Genomic DNA, 20,882 nt, shown 5'->3' with positions numbered 1-20,882 from the left:
CAGCTTAAAATAATCTATTTCCCTGCTGCCTTAAAATTTTAAGTTCAGTCAACTAAAATAAGTTTAGTCAACTTGAAATGTTAAGTTGTACTAAGTAACAACTTGGATATTTGTGTTTGCTAAACTTAACAGATGGGTAAGTAACCCAGCTGTCTTAAAAATTTAAGTTGATTCAACTCAAATATCTAAGTATAATTTAACATTTCAAGCTGAATAAACTTTTTTCGAGTTGACTGAACTTAAAATTTTAAGGCAGCCAGGTTACAAATTATTTTAAGTTGACTCAACAAATTGTTTTTTACAGTGTATCCCACTATCTAACGTCAATTGCGTTGAGTAACAGTGCTTCTTGCTGGGTGACAAGCTCTTGTAATATGCAGAGAACATTTTGAAATGACATCTAATCAATATAATCTATCATTTTTTTAAATCTATTAAAACTATTTTATACCATATCCGTGTAATTCTCCAGGCGTAAAGGCTAGATCTCTGGGGTTTTCTGCAACCATGATGCGCGCACATCCCGATTGTTTACAAACCTATAATTAGTCTATTCTGAGATGAGTGATCACCACTTCCTCCCTTCGATTTTTGCCCATCTCTTTTCCAACACCAACTGTGTTTTGGATATTGCAAAGATGCCTTCCTGTGTCTTTAATATTACAATAGTCCTGTCATTTAACTTTTATTATAGCTTTAGCTTCAGCTTTACTTAACGCAAATCTATTGTTTGAGATTTGAGAGACTGTTTTACTAATAAATCTACTTCTTCAATTCCTTTCACACCTACATGTGCAAGAACCCAAATAAATGATACATTTAAACCTTTATTATGTAATCTATGTATTGTTTGATATATTTCATTTAGAATATCAAGCCTGCATGATTTCCCAGATCTAATACTTGTGAGAGCAGACAAACTATCGGATGCAACCACTAGATTGTTTTTATTGTTTTATTGTTCTCTCCGTTGCAAGCCTAATGTGGCTACCAGTTCTACTGTATAAACAGAGAAATAATCTGTTGTTCTCTTTTTGACAGTTTTCTCATATTGTGGGATGTACACTGCAGCACCTGTGCATCCATTTTCAGGGTTCCTTGAACCATCTGTGAATATAATTATTTTATTGGCAAAACTGATCGGAAATGATCGGTTATTTTCATTAAAAAAAAAAAAAACAAAAAAAAAAAAAAAAAAAAAAAAAAAAAAAAATACAATTTAAATACTTTTTAATCTCAAACGCTCATCTTGTCTTGCTCTCCCTGAACTCCATGTATTGTGGCTCAAGACAGTTAGGGTATGTTGAAAAACTCCAATCGTACTCCATCACTGCAGAAGTACAAACACAGTCTTTGCAAAGTGAACATGCAAAGAAGATCAAACACCCTTAACAAAAAAGGTAAACAGCAATATAGGATGATTTTGAAGTTGAGGGAAAACATGTGCTGTGATTTAGCTCAAAAGGGAAATGTATATAGATAATTACAATTAATTATGATTAATTACAATTATTTATATCAGCTGCCAGTAGTAACTGTAGCAGGATTAATTTTCCGTCAACTAATCTGTTCCTCCAGCGAACATTCAGTATAACTCTAAGAAATGATATTTTCTTGGCCACAGTAAATAACTTTCTTACTATTGTATTAGAGCATGGAGCTCGAATCAGAATCGTAAAGGGACATTCATTTGCAAGGCAGAATCAGAATCAAAACTCATGTAATTTGTGAACAAGAGTTTTATTAATGAAGGACTAACACATAACTAATCTAAACAAACAAACATGAAATCACTTATGCATGGGGGAATGGTCAGTGAGAAGCAGTTAGAGAGACAAGAGAATGCAACTATGAAAAGAGTCAGTTAACCACCTGAGTGAAACCATCAGTGATGTCTACAGCTTATACTAAACCTCTGTTTTGTTTAGTTAAATGTACGATACTTGCATTGCCTTGGTCGATGAACAAGTGTCCGAATGCAGTCTCGGGTGAAAGTCTTGATGGTTTGGAGCAGTGGTGATTTTGGAATCGTGATCACGTTCTTCATGGTCTGAAGAGTGATGAACTTCAAAGATGTTCTGACTCGATGCTGACTGGGAGTTTCGTCCCATGTGAAACGTGAAGAAGAACCAAGAGCTGAGAGGGACCCAGCTGAAATCCTGTGATCTTTGGGGAATGGAAAGACAAGGCCACAAGGAAAGAGAAGTCCCGACGAGTTGTAGCTCATCCTCCTCATCCTCTTAGGTTCTAAAAGAACTCATGTGAGACGAGTGAAGAAAACTAAAATAATAAAAATAAGTTGAAACTACGTAAATAATGGAATACACTCAACCATCAACCAGTACTGATTATTGCATTTTATCGCCAGATTTACTAAACAAGGCAAATTTGCATTAGAGTGCTGTAATCCAAGCAATTGGAAAGGTCCGCGGTTGATTAACTGACATGGTCATTTCCATAAGGACCAACGCATTCTAGCAAGAGCAGCACAAATTAGCATATGGTTTATGACATGCTTTTTTCTGGACGTTAAAAATGGCACAAATACCAGTAAATTGACTAGCGCCAATCTTAGTAAACTGCGTGATTCATTAAAAAAAAACTCTTTTCCCATAAATTCCGTGTCTGAAAGGGAAACTCTTACAAAGTCCACATGCAATAAAGTCATCCGCAAAAAATGTACTGTGTCTACGTCTTTTAGTAAATCCTGACAGCCCGTTTTTTTTTGTTTGTTTTTTTTTAATGGCAGAAGTGTTCACGCGAGCTGTCAAATGAAGCTGTGTAAAATGACAGAGAGAACATGATGCGTTTAAATGTATGACTGGTGTGTTCATGTGAATGCTGCACACTAAACACACAGACTGTTTGCTCTCCAGACAGAAGAGTTCGAGTTTCTCACCGTGTGAACTGCAGACCTCCTCAGACAAGAAACAAGAGTGATCTTCAACAGATACATTTTGTAAATCCATTTTCACAGTTTGCGCTTCAGCAATCTAAACTTCCGCGGTTTACGACGCAGTAAAGATAGTTTGCGGTTTGATATTCGGATTTCTTTTGTCTATAAATACACAGCGCGCTGTCATAAACATGCAAATAATCCCAAATGTCGTTCTCCACGATTTGTGAATTCTGGTGATGCTGTGCCTTTTGGCCGAAATCATTTTTTTTTCGATGCGACTCTTAATTTTATAATGCTTATAGCTCCGAGAGTTGGAAACTTAGCAGACTGAAAGCAGTGTCATCTTAACCAGCCTGATCTGTGAATTTTTTCACAGCAAAGCTCTTGTCCGTAAACCCCGTAAGGAATGTGAAAAATAGGCGCTCTTCATGTTTAACGTTTTACCAATAAACACGCAGACTGCTCGAATACAAAAACATTGTTTTTAAGTCAAACTCGATTTGTGAAAACTTTCACAATCGCTATTTATTGCGTATCAGTGTTTCTTTATACTCTGCTCTATTTTTCTTCTATCATAATGTCACACGGTGCTGTTCCAGTGAATAACGGGTTTCCAAGCCCTTAGATAAATCATATACATCTCTAATGAACGTTTCACGTACGAGGAAATGTTTCACAGTATATTTTTTGTCAGTTGATCCTTCCTGAGCCCTTATGTACTATTCTGATTTGTGACAAATTTCACAGTGCAATTTTGGACAGTTAACCCTTCACTGATTCAATTACATCATAATTTTGATTTGTGAAAACTTTCACAGGTCAGTACTGGTCAGCTGACCCTTTCCTGATTCATGTACATCACTATTCTGACCCAAACTGAACTGTGAAAGTTTTCACAGATCAGAATAATGATGTTAGTGACCCAGGAAAGGGTCAGCTGACCAGTACTGACGGAAAAACGATTTCTGTATGAACTACCCTAACAATGGCACAAATGTTAGCTCTGCTAAAATAAATAAATAAATAAAGCAGCAGCAACAGTGATGAAATCGTTGAGCAAAAAGCAACAGCGCGACCTAACTTAGCCACCGACCAATCAGAGCACATTGCGCTCTTTGAAAGAAGGAGCTTCATAGAAACAGCTGCAAGGGTCAAACAGAGATTGTCTTATTCAATGTTCGAATTGTGTCAAAGTTCTTGGGGGGGTCCCCCTTGTGGTGTTTGTCACCGATTAACTTCACAAGTCGACAGGTATCCGTTTTTGCCGTGTACAAGGTTTATTCAACAGCCCTTCAACACTTGTCTGTTGCATCTCCTGACCACAACACCCAGAGCCCCCCCTAGTGGCCACACACAGTAGACAACAAAGTCAACTTGGAACATTTCCATTACATATGACACCCCCCCCCCCCTTTTTTTGGAGTGAGTAAACATAACAGTAACTTTAACCCTCTAAGTGGTTATCCCTCAATTATTGTCACCCCATGAACAAGAGGGACTACATTTTTTTTTTCAAACAAAACAAACTAACTAAGGGTGTGGGTAGACTACCACAATCCCTTGAGATGAGACAGGGATTATTCTGCCCTAAATGTCCAACATCTCAACTAACTTGCACACTTGGGGTTTTACAGTTCTTCCGAACCTGGTGATGACTTGACTCAAAGGTTTAGGTGAACAAGGTGGTTCAGAAGGAAATTCACTCTTGCTCTGCACTAGGTCTTGTTCTGATGGTCCACACTGTCTTTGTTGGTCCTTTGGTTGGGAAGAGTCTATATTTGGAGGTGAGGAATGCTCTTGGCTCACCAGTTGGATGTGGCGCCGGTTTCTCCTGGGTGTATCGCCTCGCTCAGTCTCCAGTGTGAAGGAGCGTGGCGTTACTTCCTGGCGCTGCACCGTTGCGGTGGTTGTCCACGCCTTTTCTCCGTCAATCTTCAGCCTGACTCTGTCACCAATACTGAGTGGTGGAAGAGGTTTGGCAGAGTATTTGCGGTTGTAGTACTTTTCATAGCACTGCTTTGCTTTCACATCATTTGTTTTGACCTTTTCCAGGTCAGGCCACATTGGCTGAAGACTCTCTTTCAAGACCGGGAGAGTTGTACGGATTTCACGACCCATCAGCAGTCTGGCTGGACTTTCCTTTGTTGGTTCGGTACGGGTAGAACGGTAACTCAACAGTGCTTGGTGTGGGTCATCCTGTTTTAAAATCCATTTTGCAGTCCTCACAGCTCGTTCGGCCATGCCATTGGCCTGTGGAAAATGGGGACTTGAGGTGACATGGTGGAAATCATATTCCGCTGCAAAGTGTCTAAACTGTTCAGCTGAGAATTGAGGTCCATTATCAGTCATTAACTGCTCAGGTATCCCAAAGCGTGTGAAGATACCTTTCAGCTTTTGTATGACTGTATCTGAGGTTGTCTTTGGCAGTTCCAAGATTTCAAGCCATCTTGAAAAGGAGTCAATTACAATCAGGTAATGGCGACTTTTAAACTCACACAGGTCGGCAGCGAGCTTCTGCCAAGGTAAGTCAGGTAATGGTGTAGTGATCAACGGTTCTTTGTTTTGGCTTGGCTTGTGAATATTGCAGTGTTTACATGACGACACCAGTCTTTTTACATCACTTGCAATACCTGGCCACCACACAGCACCTCTGTAGCGCTCTCTACACTTTGTAAGGCCTTGATGGCCCTGATGAATCCTTTGGAGCATGTCTCCTCTCAAACTTTCAGGAATGACGATCTGTCTGCCTCTTAACACCAGTCCATTGGTTTCACTGAGTGAACCACGCTCTTTGAAGTAAGCGCTCACATTCAATGGAACGCTCTTCAAATATTCTGGCCAACCATCTCGGATGTATCTGAGGACGCACTGCAGTTCACCATCCATTCCTGTCTTGTCTTTTAACTGTTCAATAATTGGCTTTCTCACCCTCAGGTCTTCTTCCACTGAATCCACGTATGCTTTAACCTCTGCTTCAAGGTCACCCGGTGTAATGTCCGCCATGGGGTGTCTAGACAGAGCGTCCGCGACTACTAGATGTTTCCCCAGAACATATTCGGCGATTGGATTAAATTTCATTAGCCTGATGAGCAAGCGCTGACAACGTACAGGAGCGGTGTCGAGGTCTTTTGAATTGATGAGGGTTACTAATGGCTTGTGGTCTGTAAGCAACTTGTATGTCTCCAGGCCACACAGATACTGGTAGAAGAGGCCCACACTCCCGCAAGGCACTCTTTCTCGATTTGCGCGTACCTCTTTTCAGCGTCAGTCAGCGTGCATGAGCAGAATGCCACAGGCTTCAACTGTCCATCATGATTCTGCATAAGGACCCCTCCAAGCCCATAGCTGCTGGCGTCTGCGCTAACGACTGTTGGTTTCGCAGGGTCAAAAAACTCTAAGACAGGAGCTGACGAGATTAAATGCTTCACTTCTTCACTTCACGACATTTTTCCTTATTGAGTCTCAGTCCAGAAGCTCGTATGGTCTCCATGACCCTCTTAAGGTTTTGATCATGCTTTTCCTGCGTTTCTCCGAAAACTAAGATATCGTCCATATATACGACTGTCCGATCATGTCCATGCAGCATCTCTGACATTTTCCGTTGAAAAAGATTTCAGGTGCTGATGTGATGCCGAAGGGAAGCCGCTTAAAACAATATCTTCCCAGTGGTGTGATGAAGGTGGTCAGGCATGCACTGTATTCCTCCAGGGGTATTTGCCAAAACCCGCTTTCTGCATCCAAACTGGAGAACACGGTGCTCTTTGCTAACTTAGGGAGTAAATCATCCAATGTGGGCAAGATGAACTTCTCGCGTTTCACGTTTTCATTAAGGCGTTTCAAGTCCACGCAGATTCTTATGTTTCCATTTTTCTTTATAACTGGGACCGTGGGCGCACACCATTCCGTTGGATCCACTACTTTCTCTGTTATGCCCAGTGACTCCATTCTTTTTAGCTCCTCCTCTACCTTAGGGAGTAAGGGAATAGGAACTTGTCGTGGCGCAGTTACACTGTATGGTTGTGCCCCATCTTTTAAGATGATTTTCACTGGGTTTCCTTTTAATGTGCCCACATCACCGAACGTGCTGACTTCGTCAATGCGCTTGATTAAGCCTAGTTTGGTTGCCACTGTTCGGCTTAGAAGGTTTTCCCCACTAGTTTTTACCACTACCACCCTGAAGCAGCAATTTCTAAGTTGGCCATTAAGATAGGCTTTAATTTTTGCCAAAAACTGCCCCCTTGTGGCCACTGCGCCGCCTGGACTTTGTAGAGTGTTTTTCACTGCAGTGAGCTTAGGCTTGTTCTGCAGCGTTTCAAAGGTAGCCTCAGACATCACTGAGGTGTCGGCCCCTGAATCAATTTTAAATGAGACTGGCGTATGTGCCAAAATTAGTGTGGTGCGCCATGGTGGCTCGTCCTCTGCTAACAATGCACCCCAGTTTTTTTCCTGCTCAACAGATCCCAGAAACAAACATTCGTCCTCATCAGCTTCAGTTATCTCTTGTACTGCTGCTTTTGAGTGACACACGGCTGCAAAGTGTCCGACTTTATTACATTTCATGCATTGTTTTCCTTTTGCTGGACACTGATCCCTGTCATCGTGATTACGCCCGCATCTTGTGCATGTTCCTCTTCTCCCCTTTTTATAATTTTTCTCTGAGTTGCCGGCTCTCCTGTATTCTTTCTTTTTAACTGATTTCACATGATCCACATGTTCTGCACTCTTTACTCCCTCTGTGTTTTGAAATTTAATTAATTCACAATGTCTAGCCATTTCAATGGCAGTGCGCAATGTAAGATCACTTTTCATCTGTAGTTTTTGTGACACTTGCTTATCCCGGATTCCAATGACTATGCGATCACGCATCTGCTCTTCTTTTTGTGCACCAAAATCACAGTTTTCGGTCATATAGCTGCCTGACGAATGCTTCCACGCGTTCCCCGGGAAGTTGTACTCTCGAATGAAACTTGGCACGCTCATAGATGACGTTATGTTTCGGGATGAAATGTTCGTCAAATTTGGCCATTACCAACGAATATTTGTTGCCGTCTTCCTCATTTTGAAAAGTAAACGATCTGAAAATGTGCTCAGCCTCCGCTCCCATCGAATAAATCAGGGCATTTACCTGGACATCTTCACTCTCCTCTGTAAGCAGTGATGCGACTCGATATCTGGCAAACCTCTGTTTCCAGTCCGGCCACGCTTCAGGCTTGGAAAAGTCAAACTGCTCCGGCGGAGTGAACTTTGCCATGGCGATGCACCCTTCAGATCCCGCGACCAGTCACGTTACGTTCCGTCTTCTACTCCGTTTTTGCTTCTGACACCATGTGGTGTTTGTCACCGATTAACTTCACAAGTCGACAGGTATCCGTTTTTGCCGTGTACAAGGTTTATTCAACAGCCCTTCAACACTTGTCTGTTGCATCTCCTGACCACAACACCCAGAGCCCCCCCTAGTGGCCACACACAGTAGACAACAAAGTCAACTTGGAACATTTCCATTACATATGACACCCCTAACCAGACCAAACCTGATTCATTCAGGAACGAAACACCGTCATGTTGCTTAGAGACGCAAAACAGTGCAGTGGCTGTGTTTGGAATGATTTTTGTTGGCGAAAATAAACAAAAATAGGCAACATGGTGTCTAAAACGTAAGTCTTTTCATATTAACTTCTGGTTTATTGAACTGTTGTATAAAATCAATATCACATTTGTCATTTTTGTAAAAAAAAAAAAAAAATCAATGAAGCTTTATACACTGTATGATAAATAAATCTCTTACTTGCATAGTTCGTACATCTGTACTTTGTTGCTTATAATGAGGGAATTCACGAGTTCAATCGGAACAAAACTCCAGGTTTCAGCAATGACTGTTCTGAACGCCTCTGATTGGCCACTGCACTCTAAACTCAACAGAGTCATGTGTGATTGGTTATAATGCGCAGCGCTGTAAAAACGCGTAAAAATAATATATGATTTAACGTGAACAGGTCTAAATTTAATACAGCATCGAATCTTTTCATTTCATTTTCATTTTTACTAGTTTTATGTTTGAAGTATTATATTTTCATTGAAAAACCAGGGGACCCCCCAAGTTTCATCACAAAAGCTGTTTCAGTTATAGTGAAGCGCCTCTACTCCATTAAATTCAAAAGTGTTATTACTGAACACTCTCAAACCAGACAAACTGTCTACTTATACAGCCATGTTTATTTAAAGTGGAAGAGAGCACTGGTCATTCGCTCCCCCAACCTGTGATCCCCACCGGTACCAAGACTTGAACCTGCAACCTTTGGGTTAAAGTCTCTAACCATTAGGCCACGATTGCTGTATACTCATCCTCCAGATCAGTTTTTTGTGAATGAATGACTTGCTCCACCTGGTGGGCTTTATCGACACCCGTTTGCACCACCTGCTGGTAAGTGACAGCAGATGGAGATCATGCATCAGTATTTTACTGATATTTCTACACTTCCCGGACTTGCAGTGTAAAGCGAAATGAAATTGAAGTAAAGGCTGAAAGGTGAATATGAGTTAATACATTTTTAATAGCCTAATGAAAATAATGAAATATTCATAGCTTAAATATACAACCATGTTGCAGTTTAGCCACTACACCACACTGCACAAGCCCTGATAATACAATGCATTAGAATGCAAGCACTTTCAATGCAATGCAGTTATGCTGTTTGTTTCATATACATCGGTCATAGTTTTACTTTCATAGATGGCGCTGTGCCGCGGTGAGTGTGTGAACAGAGGCGAGGTCTGTGCGCCGAACACACGCCTTCAGTTCTGAGGCGTTTCATGTGTTTACGCCTGCCAAACAAACACAGGTGCGGAAATAACAGGGATTTCTGGGATTTTTGTGGGCTACCAGTGGAAAGACGGGAAGGAGGCAGAACAAGGCGGCTCTCTGTGACACCATCAACTGAAGTGTGTATGTGTGTAACGCGGCAAATCGATGCAGTTAGGGAGTGAATAATCGGTCACTACTGAGGGTGTGACGGTAAAAAAATCATTCAGATTATCTGACATTACATGACATGATTTTCATGAGTAAAAGTCACTAAAATACCAAATGTTAAAATAATGTACATGTGCATATCTTTTCAAGATGTAAGGAATCCTATAGCTTCAATTTGTTTGTATAGCCAAAAATAAATATTTAAATAATATTAATAATGATAATAATAATACCACCAGGAACACAAAGATTGCATCTCTAATACCATGGCAGATGTGTTTTAACACAATAATTTGCATTTGCTTCATCTCGGACCTTCCTATTTGTCAGTGACCCCTGAATGGAGTTGTGATAATAATCATCAGACCCTTACAGGTCATGTGACTGTCTCCGCAGAAACTCTGTTTCCGGCGGTGTCAGGTGTGTGTTTGGGGAGTCAACACAGCAGTTCCTGTTCTAGGTTAAAAATAACCCAGAGACTAAAATTCCTCTCTCTCTCTTTATCTCAGTCGTCCAGACAGTCCAGAAATGTTACACAACCTCCAAAATAAAGGCTCCTCAGTGGTTCACCAACAATATTTGGCTTCATCTTGAGCTGTGATATGGATGTGATAAAGCTCTTGGTATTTCACCTCAGACGCTTCGGATCGCCAGTGTTTTGGTTTTTTAAAGCTCCAGCACACAGATGTTGTTCTAAGTAATAAACACCACTATATCTTGAAACATTAAAATAGAAGAATTTAAAAAACTTAGAAGTAGTTTTGGTGCTGAATGTATTTGATGTGTTTTTGTGATGACTGACACTAAACTACACGTGTGGAAGCATTTCAGGCACTTTCTTTCCTTTTGATGACTTTCAAAAGTCTGAATGTCTTTCTTTCTGTCTTTCTGTATTTGTACCTTTGCTCAGTCTTTCCCTCTGGTTCTTACGTTCAACCTCTGGCCTCCATCTCTCTGCCTTTTTCCACAGACTTGTTTTTGACGGCAGTCTGTTTGATCTGGTCCTCACACTCCTCCACCCACACCTTTTTTCCACATCACTCCATCCATCTCCTCCATGTGCAGCGTGTTTGTCATGCTGAGCTTTTCCACTCCTGAGTAAAAGACTGAAAACATGACCTGCCCTGAGAAACATCGAAAATACATTCAAATCTGAACACCTGTTTGGCTTTAAATTCACTTTTCTTTTGTTCTTTTTAATATATACATACATACATACATATATATACTCTCACATTGGTCTTTTCATGCGGGAAATCTCTGCTTGTTTTCTGTGGCCACGGCTTCATTAATGCAACAAACATCACACAGCTGAGTATATTTATCTAACCTTGCACAAAGCACACAGCGGGCAGAGTTATGCGTGTGAAAGAGACTTTAAAGCATCCATAATATTTTTATTAAAACATAAGTCAATAAACAGCAGACAGCAGCTCCTCTCCGGAATGAAGTCGTTTTTATGAATGACTGCATTCATTGTTGACCACGCCCCCAAATTCTCAGAACCCTGCCAGGACAGACAAGCCCCGCCCTTTTAGAATCCTGGCCGCACAGCCGCGCTCTGATTGGCCAAGGGGGTGAGGCTTCAGATAAAATCCCAGTTCACCCGTATAAAGAGTCAATGCGGCATGAAAACAAGTGTTAGAAACTTGAGTGTTCGACTGACTGACTTTATCGTTCTGGAATAAACGCGCCTGTCTGGATTATTAACGTTTGTCTGTGAGAGCTGAAGTGTTTTATTCTGGTTATAGTTTCAGTAAAGCAGCTTCTGTGGACATTTAATGGTTTATTATGAAGATGAAGGATTTAATGTGTCTGGTGGTGGTGGTACTGATCATCTGCACGACGGTAAGTGACAGGAGTTTCATGTAAATAGTGTAAACAGCAACAGTTCATTGCATTTCATTAAGAAACCTAATAAAATGCAGACAGAAACAGACCAGTCGTTCATATAATTATACGCAGTTGCATAAATGTGTACATAAATAAATGTTTTTATATATAAATGATTAAATATATGATATATTATATATATCGTATATACATTTTTATACGTTTTTATATATTTTATATGCAAATGATTTTATATGTATAATCTGCACACCTGAGAAAGTCTGACCATCCTCATGGCTTCTGCTGTTCAGAAATAGATGAGCACAGGCTCAAAATAACTAAAGCATAACAATCCAGCCCTCCATCCCGCTCCATTAACCCCGCCAGCCAGAATCGGTCAGGGAGGGTCCGAGTTATGCTTTGATCTCAGAGCTCAGATCCCCATATGGGTCCCGAGTGACTTAAGAGCTCATCTCCTCTGAGTTTAAGATGCCAAGCGCGGCGGTCATTCTCAGAGGGCCTGACTGGGTATTTCATACAGCGATGGAGATGTCGGGGAAACAGGTGCAGCGCTATCGGAAATGATCCAATGGAAATTGGCTTTAATGGAAAAACCCTTTGGAATGACGAAACACTACTTTCCCAGATTAAATTGTGAAGTGAAGATGAATCGGACTCATCCCAGCTAACAGGGAACGTTCTGGCAAGGTTGTCTCAACGTTATAAGAATGTTCATTCAAAGTTATCTGGCATTTAAAAATGTTATCGAATCATTAGTACAAAAAACACTATACCTTGTTCATGGAATGTTTCTTTCTGAAACATTTTAGTTGGATGTAGAAATAACGTTCCCATAATGTTTGCAGATTGTAAAATAAAAAATAAAAAACAATCCCTGTTTTCCAAAAATATGTAATCCAAACAATATTTTATCAAAATGTGTTCTTTTTTAACATTCCCATTAAGTCATAAAAACCTTTTTTCTGAATGTTCAAAATGTTTTTTTTTTGTTTGTTTGTTTTTTCGTTTTTTGTTTTTCAAACAAACATATGACCATTATAAACATTTTATTTTATCATCATAATTATCATTTTATTTTTATTTTTTATAATTTTTAGATTTTTTTTTTAACAATACAATAATATAATATAAATAATTTAGTAATAATAATAGTAATGTAATATCTATCTATCTATCTATCTATCTATATATACATATATATATATATATATATATATAGGTTGAATAGATAGAATAGAATAATATTAGAATAATAATGTTCAACAGACATTCTATTAACATTGTGAGAACCTTAAGATCTAACCAAAGATCTAAGAATGTTTGCCATTCAGATGATCCCAATTCATTTTCACTTCATGACAGGTGATTACATTTCTAGCTTTCAGCCATTCTGACACATTTTGATCAGATCACCCAAATATATATAAAAAATAGTTCTTACTTAAAGACATAGTTTACCCAAAAATGAAACTCGTCATCGTTTACTCACCCTCATGACGTTCCAAACCTGTATGAGTTTCTCTCTTCTGCTGAACACAAAAGATGATATTTTGAAGAATGCTGCTGACCAAAAAGTTTGAAAGTCAATAGGGACCAGCAACTGTTTGGTTACCTACATTTTTTAAACTCAGGTTTGAAGGCGAGTAAATGATGACAGAATGTACATTTTTAGGTGAATTATTCCTTTAAATATTTGGAAACAATTGTTTTATTTAAGCAGAGGTTTTATCTGGAAACATTAAGTTGCACCAAGCTCAAACTGAACTGTCTGTCTCCGGTCTAAAGGTACGAGCAAGGTGTCCTAAGGTGTGTAAGTGTCCAGTAGAGCGTCCTGTGTGCCCACCGGGCGTCAGTGCGGTGCCCGATGGCTGTGGCTGCTGTAAGGTTTGTGCCGCCCAGCTAAATGACGACTGCCATGAAGGCAAACCCTGCGACCATCACAAGGGCCTGGAGTGTAACTATGGTAATGATGTGGCCAGTATTCATGGAATCTGCCGGGGTGAGTGAACAAAACAACTCTAGTTTTGGTCTCTAAAAATTCTTTTCTATATATGTTTTTAAAATGTGTGTGTATATGTATGTATATAAGTTTCACAATATATGCATATACACTAATACAAATTAAATTAATGTAATATTTAATCACAGTATATGCTTTTATAAATTAAATTACAATTTATAAAATGTACAACTTTAAATTGCAATTAATTTTTGTTAGCTTTCGTCATCACAATATGCTACAGAAAATGAAAATAGTTACGATTTTATCTTACCATTTTAAATATTCATTTGCATATATCATAATGATTTTGCATAAGCGTATTTGTCATAAAATATGATACTGATGATGCAAATTGATTTAATTTGATAACAAAAAAAAATCATACATTTCATACATTTAAATGAATTGTTATTACCATAAATTTCTAACAGTATATTCTTATGCAAATTAATTTCAATTTGTAAGTTTTGTTTGGCTATGACAAACTAAAGGCTACTAGTTATTTACAAAAAAAATAACAAAACCTTTGATATTTCATATATTACCAAAAAAAAAAAAAAAAAAAAAAAAAAAAAAAGAAAGAAAGAAAGAAAGAAAGAAAGACAGAAAGAAAAGAAAAGAAAATAATGAAAACACTTTATTCTAATTTTCAAGAAGTAGTCAATGTACTTATAATTCATGATTATATTTATTGAAAAATTAGATACTTATTGAAAGGTTAAGATTAATTCAAATAATTTCCAATAAATATCAATAATAATAATAAATGACAAACTGCTTAAAAATGTAATTCTAATTTAGGTTACACAGGGGACTAATGTAGTTTGGTCACCCTGGGTTTCAGGTTTTATCTTTATTAAGACATGTACATTCATTTCCTGACACACAGAGGAGATTTTGTGCACTGAGCTAGTATCTATATTAAGGCAGTTATTTGAGTTGGACTAAAGGGGGGTTTTAGGGGGCGTCTCACACACCCAAAGACTATCTGACGCTCAACGACATTGTAAACAAGTCAAAATTCCACTCTGCCCTAAACATAGAGCCTCTCTCATAAAAGCAAAGGATAGAGTGTCAATCTCTGTTTAACCCCTTACTGTCACTCGCTGCAGGTCATCTTCTGGATAATAATTCAATGCAAATCACTCAAAAGTCATCAAAATTAATGGCAGTTTATCTAACGAATGTTAGATAACCTTAGCTAACAAAAATATGTTTCAAGAACAATTTACTAATGTTACCATTAAGCTATGTAAATGTTATTTCTGAATGTTCTGGGATGGGTGTTTCAAAAATATATATATATATATATATATATATATATATGGGAGTGTTACTTATAAATGTTCTCTGAACATTCTAAAACAAGTAGTAACATTTAAAAAATGTTAACTGAACATCCAACTAAAATGTTTAAAAAATCTATAAACGTTGTTTAAATAATTAATTCTACTACTGTTTCTGAATAAACATTCTGTTAATGTTACTGTAAAAACATTCTGAGAACATTCCCTGTTAGATGGTACAACATTTTTTTTACACTGACAAAAACACTTCACAATTACTAAAACTTTTTTTTACTAAAAATTTTTAATCTAATTTTAACATCAGTCTGTTATGGTTGAGTCCTGCTCTTGTCTTTTCAGCCAAACTGGAAGGCCGCTCTTGCGAATACAATGGCCACATGTATCAGAATGGAGAAAACTTCCGTGCGGGCTGTAAACACCAGTGTACCTGTATCGACGGGGCAGTGGGCTGCGTGCCCCTTTGCCCCACTGATATTCCTCTAGCGTCGCCATCTTGTCCCGCACCTCGACTGGTCAAAATCCCCGGCCAGTGCTGCCTCAGCGTGGACTGTCATGGCGAGTCCTCTGTCCTCCCGCCAGTGTTCAGACGGCCACAGCCGCCTCCATATCTCTTCCCTGACCTGCACACCTTCAAGAAACCCAGACCAAAGCCGTACCCCTACAAGTCCAAAGACTCCCTGAGCAACGATCTCACAGAGATGGACAAAAAGTGGGACAAACCGCGCAGTCGAAAGCACCTGCCAGGTGAGGGAGCTGTTCTTTGTGTTTACCTGTTTCGTAAATAGTACTAGACTTCTTGGTCAACAAATATCACTAGAAATACTTTTCACATATCAAAAGCACCAAACCAGCTTAAAATAGTGTGTAACAGCATGTAAATGCATGTAGATTTAAGAGGCCATTCTTTTAAGTCAAGACACTATGGGCAAAGCCAAATTTGAGATTTTGAGTTATTTTACATTCATAACACATATTTTTTCAGACTAATGGAAAAAAAAAAAAAAAAAAAAACATCTAAATACACATTTAGGTGTTTATTTGCATCTATTTGCATCTGATTTCAATTCCAATACCTATATTTAGAGGTTAGGAGTTTTTTTTCTCTACTTCAGCAGCACTTACATACACCAAATTTAACATTTGTTTCTATCTATATTCTCACGGTTTTTGTAGAAGGGTTTGTTCCTACATCATTCGCTTAATTTTATCATTGCACTCTATCCATTTGCGTCTGTAGATTTAATATACAGTACAAACCTTTAAAGGCTGTTTTCTCAAAAAGAGTTTTTTCTCCACTTCAGCAGCACTTACATATGCCAAATTGAACACATTTATTACCATCAATGTTCTAAAGGTTTTTATAGAAGGGTTTGTTCATACATCATTTGGTTGATTTAATGTTTGCACTATTTGCATCTGTAGATTTCACTTACAGTACAATTATTTAAAGGCAGTTTTCTCAAAATGAGTTTTTTCTCCACTTCAGCAGCCTGTACACACCCCAAACTTAAGATATTTATTCCCATCTACATTCTGAAGGTTTTTATAGAAGGGTTTGTTCATACATCATTCGCTTGATTTTATATCTATCTATTTGCGTCTGTAAATTTCAATTGCAATACAAATCTTTAAAGCCTATTTTCTCAAAATGAGTTTTTTCTCCACTTCAGCAGCACTTAGATTCACCAAACTTAACAGTTTTATTTCTATCTATATTCTGAAGGTTTTTATTGAAGAGTTTGTTCATACATCATTCATACTGATTTACACAGCATTTTATTCCAGAAACAATGTAAAAACTTTTTTTCTGGCTGTTAGCAGTATTTTCTGATTTTTGGAGTGATAAAAAGAGTTATCAAAAATCCCCTCAGTAAAACCTTTCATCTCTAATATGTCAACAAAATGAAACAAGAATTTTGAACTTGGCATTATCCAATGTTCAGATTTATCTTCTGACAAATAGTGCATATTTAAGTAGAAACTGCCTTGCTGGCTTATTTAAACATTCATTTTCAGAAACCTTGTAATGTGATTAATGAACTAGGGATGTATGATTATATATATTAGTGACATTTTTCCCTTATTTACCTGTGGAGTCTTGCCTTCATATCTTTTAACTTGACATGTCAATAAACGTTGGTCTCACTGTGGCACTATATATGCATAACTTTTTATTTTTTGTATTTTACATCTTCATTTTAATTTTAAAGTTGTAGATATTTTGTTACATATTTTTGTCATTTTTGTTGTTTATTTATTTACATTTTTATATCATTTTTTATTTATTTTAGTTTGAGTTATTTAGTAGCTCAAGCTAGGTCAAAATGAGATAAAATTAAAATTAAATAAGTTTAATTTGTTTTAGATTTTATTTAAAGTAAAAGTGTCTTTAATGGTTTTAGTTTAAATTAACTATAATAACCTTGGCTCAGGCTGTGATATGCATCGCTACCATCAATGACGTCTGTTTAGCATATGTTTACATAAACCAACAATCAAAAATAGTGCAACGGAGTGCAAGAATGTGTCCTGTGTGAACGCCCCCTTTGGCTACCTTTGGGTTTCGGTTCAATTAACAATCAGTCCCAATGTGAGCTGTGGCAGTTCCTCCTGCATGCCCTTCTGTGTGGGTGCTTGTGTTTAGGAGCCCGCCACTTCTTTTCCACGAGATCCTTGTGAACCAGCCCCACACACGGTGCCTCTGTCAGGCAGCTGTTTCCCTGCGCGCCGTAATCACTTTCTCTGTGCGTCAGTGTTCCCTGTTGGGTGAATGGTGCCTGTGTACTAACTTACCCTGTCTCTCTCTCGCTCTTCATAGCATGGAAGCAAGCCGGACGGCAATGTGTTGCACAGACGACAAGCTGGACGCCTTGTTCGCGCAGCTGCGGGATGGGCGTTTCATCTCGGGTCACCAATGAGAACGCCCAGTGCAAGCTGCTGAAGGAAACCAGACTCTGCAACATTCGTCCCTGTAGTTCTGTGGCTGTGCCTATAAAGGTAAACACATGAGAGATTATCTGCAGAATTTGCACAAGATGCTGCTGACAAGACCAGTTTATGTCTGCTTAAATAGCTTGAGAAATCATGATTGCTTCACCAAAAAGACCAGCTTCGAAACAACATGCTTATGTTGGTGCACCAGCACAAAATTGGTACTAGCCAGTACAAAAGCAATAATTAAATTAAATCCATAAACCTAAACCATGCAATCATCATTTGGCCGTGGCTCCTTCTAGTCCAGTTTCACAATGGAAATGTTGCTCTTGCAACATTTTCCAGTGTGAAAGCTAAATAAACCAATAAGCCCCAAGAAGCCGTGGTTTACAGTGAATTTATATTCAGCTACCGGATGTTGTTAGGCACAACGAAAAGCATTTTATAAAACAGTTATTCCATATATGTAGTAAGGTTTTACAAAATAAAACAAAGCAAATAAAGTGTAATGATATTAATAAAAACATTATTGCAGATGTAAGTGTAACCTCCCTTTTATTTTTCTTTAACAGAAGGGGAGGAAGTGCTCCCGTACCCAGAAATCTCCGGAGCCTCTGCGTCTGCGCTACGCTGGCTGCCGCAGCACACGTCTCTATCGGCCCAACTACTGCGGGACGTGTCTGGACGGGCGATGCTGCTCACCCCGCCGCACGCGGACAGCCCCTGTGCTCTTCTCCTGCCCCGACGGAGAGCACTTTGAGAGGGCCGTCATGTTTGTGCAGTCCTGCAAGTGTAACGACGAATGTGGCCACCTGAACGATGCGGCACTTCCGCCCCAACGTTGGCTGTATGGCGACATGCACAAGTTTGTTGATTAACATCTTGTTTGTCTAAAGACCCACCCCCATGTCTTTCCCCGTCCAATAGAGTAGCGTTTCGAAGTGTAACTCTGGGTAGACGCTAGGCCGAGGCCTCTTATAATGCAAATCCATGTGGAATAAACGGCCATTTTGGATTTCCGATCCCTTGTGCCAAGAGCCTTAGAGTAGATGCGCTTTTCGCGAGGATCCGGGACGGGATGAATCCCGGTCGTGAATATATACAATGGATTTTCTGATTGACTGGTCCTCACCATGAACAGTGATGCATTCTGGGGCACCTGCGCTATCCAGATGAGACTTTCAGCAGGTTTGGAGGAAAACAAAAAAATGCCTCAGCGGGACGCTCATTAGACGCTTAAATGTGGTGGGATCGACTCTTAGCTTCACAAGGGCTTCTTTTGTAGTGATTGCTTTGCCTTGACGTTCAAAGAACAGTCGTTGTAAGCTACCCAGGGTTTGACTCAGCTGCTTGTGGACTCGACATTGAGACTGATGGTTTCGTGAGCCCATGACTCTGTCAACTCACCGAGGGATATTTGCCAAGTGCCGCAGCTCCCTGGCGTCAAAACGTCGGCTCCTCTGCTCCCAGCTAATTACAATCCTCTTCTTTGGGGGCAGAAAGAAACCCAGTAACCCTTTGGTTTGCAATAAAAATATGTTTAAAACACCAGCATCTCATGTAAACATGTAATTTGAAAGTAATGGGTGGGACGGTTCTTTCAAACGCTGGTCTGTAATCTACCACGTGATGGCAGAGCCTCGTGCAAATGGCACTGTTGTCTGTGTTTTATGATGCAGCGGTCTCTATTTCTGCCTGGCATTGGTGCATGAACTGACGGAGGTGACGTCACACCATCTGCCCTGAAGAACGAGGGTTTGAACAGGCTTTGAGACAAAAAACCCCCAAATATTTGAAAGGGAAAAGCCATGTTGTCGTTGAATGTTGTTGTTATTTTTAGCTAAGATTCCCAATCTCAACTAAGTAAAAGGACTTTTTTATATATTTTACATTTCAGAAGCCATGTCCATTACAGCAGCAAGTTGGAGAAATTACATGAACAGCTTTCTGTTGTTTCGAGTTAATTTACTATAATAATCTGAAACTAGTTGCGTTGTCGAAATATTATCAGAAGTTATTATTTCACCTGCGCATGACGTCATTAACGACGGTTGAACCAATGTGATTCAAATGACGGAAGCGCGAAATGTTGGCCAATGGTCACAGATAACTGGTTAGTTAATTTTGTCAAAAATACATCTTACATCATTAAGCAGCGAGTTACGTCGTTGTACAGGAAACGTACCTCTGAGTAGTTCCTGTGCGTTTTCTTACCGCCTGGCGCGAAAAGAGCGTTCTGGTCTGGAACGTGCATTTGTGGGATTTTCTTCACCAGTTTTATTGTTCAGCAGGGTAAAGTCATAAGACTTTCTCTGATTACCAATCAAGCATTACAGTCAATCTAATTTTATCATAGCTTATGTTTGTATGCTTTTTTGTATAGCTTTTTAAACAAAGTCTCGTGTATTGTATAATCAGGAAATGACACTGAGCGGCCAACATGCGATTAAATGCTTTAAATACACATCATGCTGCACACTTTGATACCGTTGAAAACAAGACTTACCTGGATTCGGGTCTGATCTAAAACGGTTTTGTATTACAAGTTCCTCTCATTTGTTTTACCTCTTATGACAGGAAAACCACTCACCATCCATCAAATAAACTGGCTTGTAAAAACGACTCAATGCAGGTGTGCGATAATTGTTTGTTTTTATTATACTGCGGTGGACTTCTCTACAGATTAGCTTTTCTCTGAACCATTTTAAAAGCCTAGTCAATTCAGTTTACATTTTATGCTTAAATGCAATAAAAACCAAGTGCTCAGATATCATCAACTAAATAACATTCCTAACTGAACTTCTAATAGTTCTATTACTAAGCCATTATTTTACATGAAAATCAGGTTTAAAAAAAAAAAAAATAGCATCTTACAGTCACCTTAATAAGGTGAAAGCATGTAAATAGCAATAGTTA

The 20,882-nt window shown here is 38.9% G+C and overlaps 1 protein-coding gene across 1 annotated transcript; it reads left to right on the top strand.

Moving 5' to 3' along the window:
* The first annotated feature begins 11,503 nt into the window (after positions 1-11,503).
* si:ch211-106h11.3 (CCN family member 1) lies at positions 11,504-20,589 on the top strand. The gene is made up of 5 exons (XM_051105936.1): positions 11,504-11,717; positions 13,509-13,722; positions 15,372-15,776; positions 17,851-18,029; positions 18,539-20,589. The coding sequence occupies exons 1-5, from the start codon at positions 11,661-11,663 to the stop codon at positions 18,842-18,844; spliced, it is 1,161 nt and encodes a 386-aa protein (XP_050961893.1). The 5' UTR covers positions 11,504-11,660; the 3' UTR covers positions 18,845-20,589.
* The last annotated feature ends 293 nt before the right edge of the window (positions 20,590-20,882 follow it).

This window comes from Labeo rohita, chromosome 3 (assembly GCF_022985175.1).
Source record: "Labeo rohita strain BAU-BD-2019 chromosome 3, IGBB_LRoh.1.0, whole genome shotgun sequence".
Taxonomy (NCBI): Eukaryota; Metazoa; Chordata; class Actinopteri; order Cypriniformes; family Cyprinidae; genus Labeo; species Labeo rohita.
This window is presented reverse-complemented; position numbering and strand designations above follow the sequence as displayed.

Coding starts and splice junctions, on each gene's coding strand:
- si:ch211-106h11.3 (XM_051105936.1), top strand. CDS start 11,661: ATGAAGATGAAGGATTTAATGTGTCTGGTGGTGGTGGTACTGATCATC. Junction 13,723..15,371: donor TATTCATGGAATCTGCCGGG/GTGAGTGAACAA, acceptor TTGTCTTTTCAG/CCAAACTGGAAGGCCGCTCT. Junction 18,030..18,538: donor CTGTGGCTGTGCCTATAAAG/GTAAACACATGA, acceptor TTTCTTTAACAG/AAGGGGAGGAAGTGCTCCCG.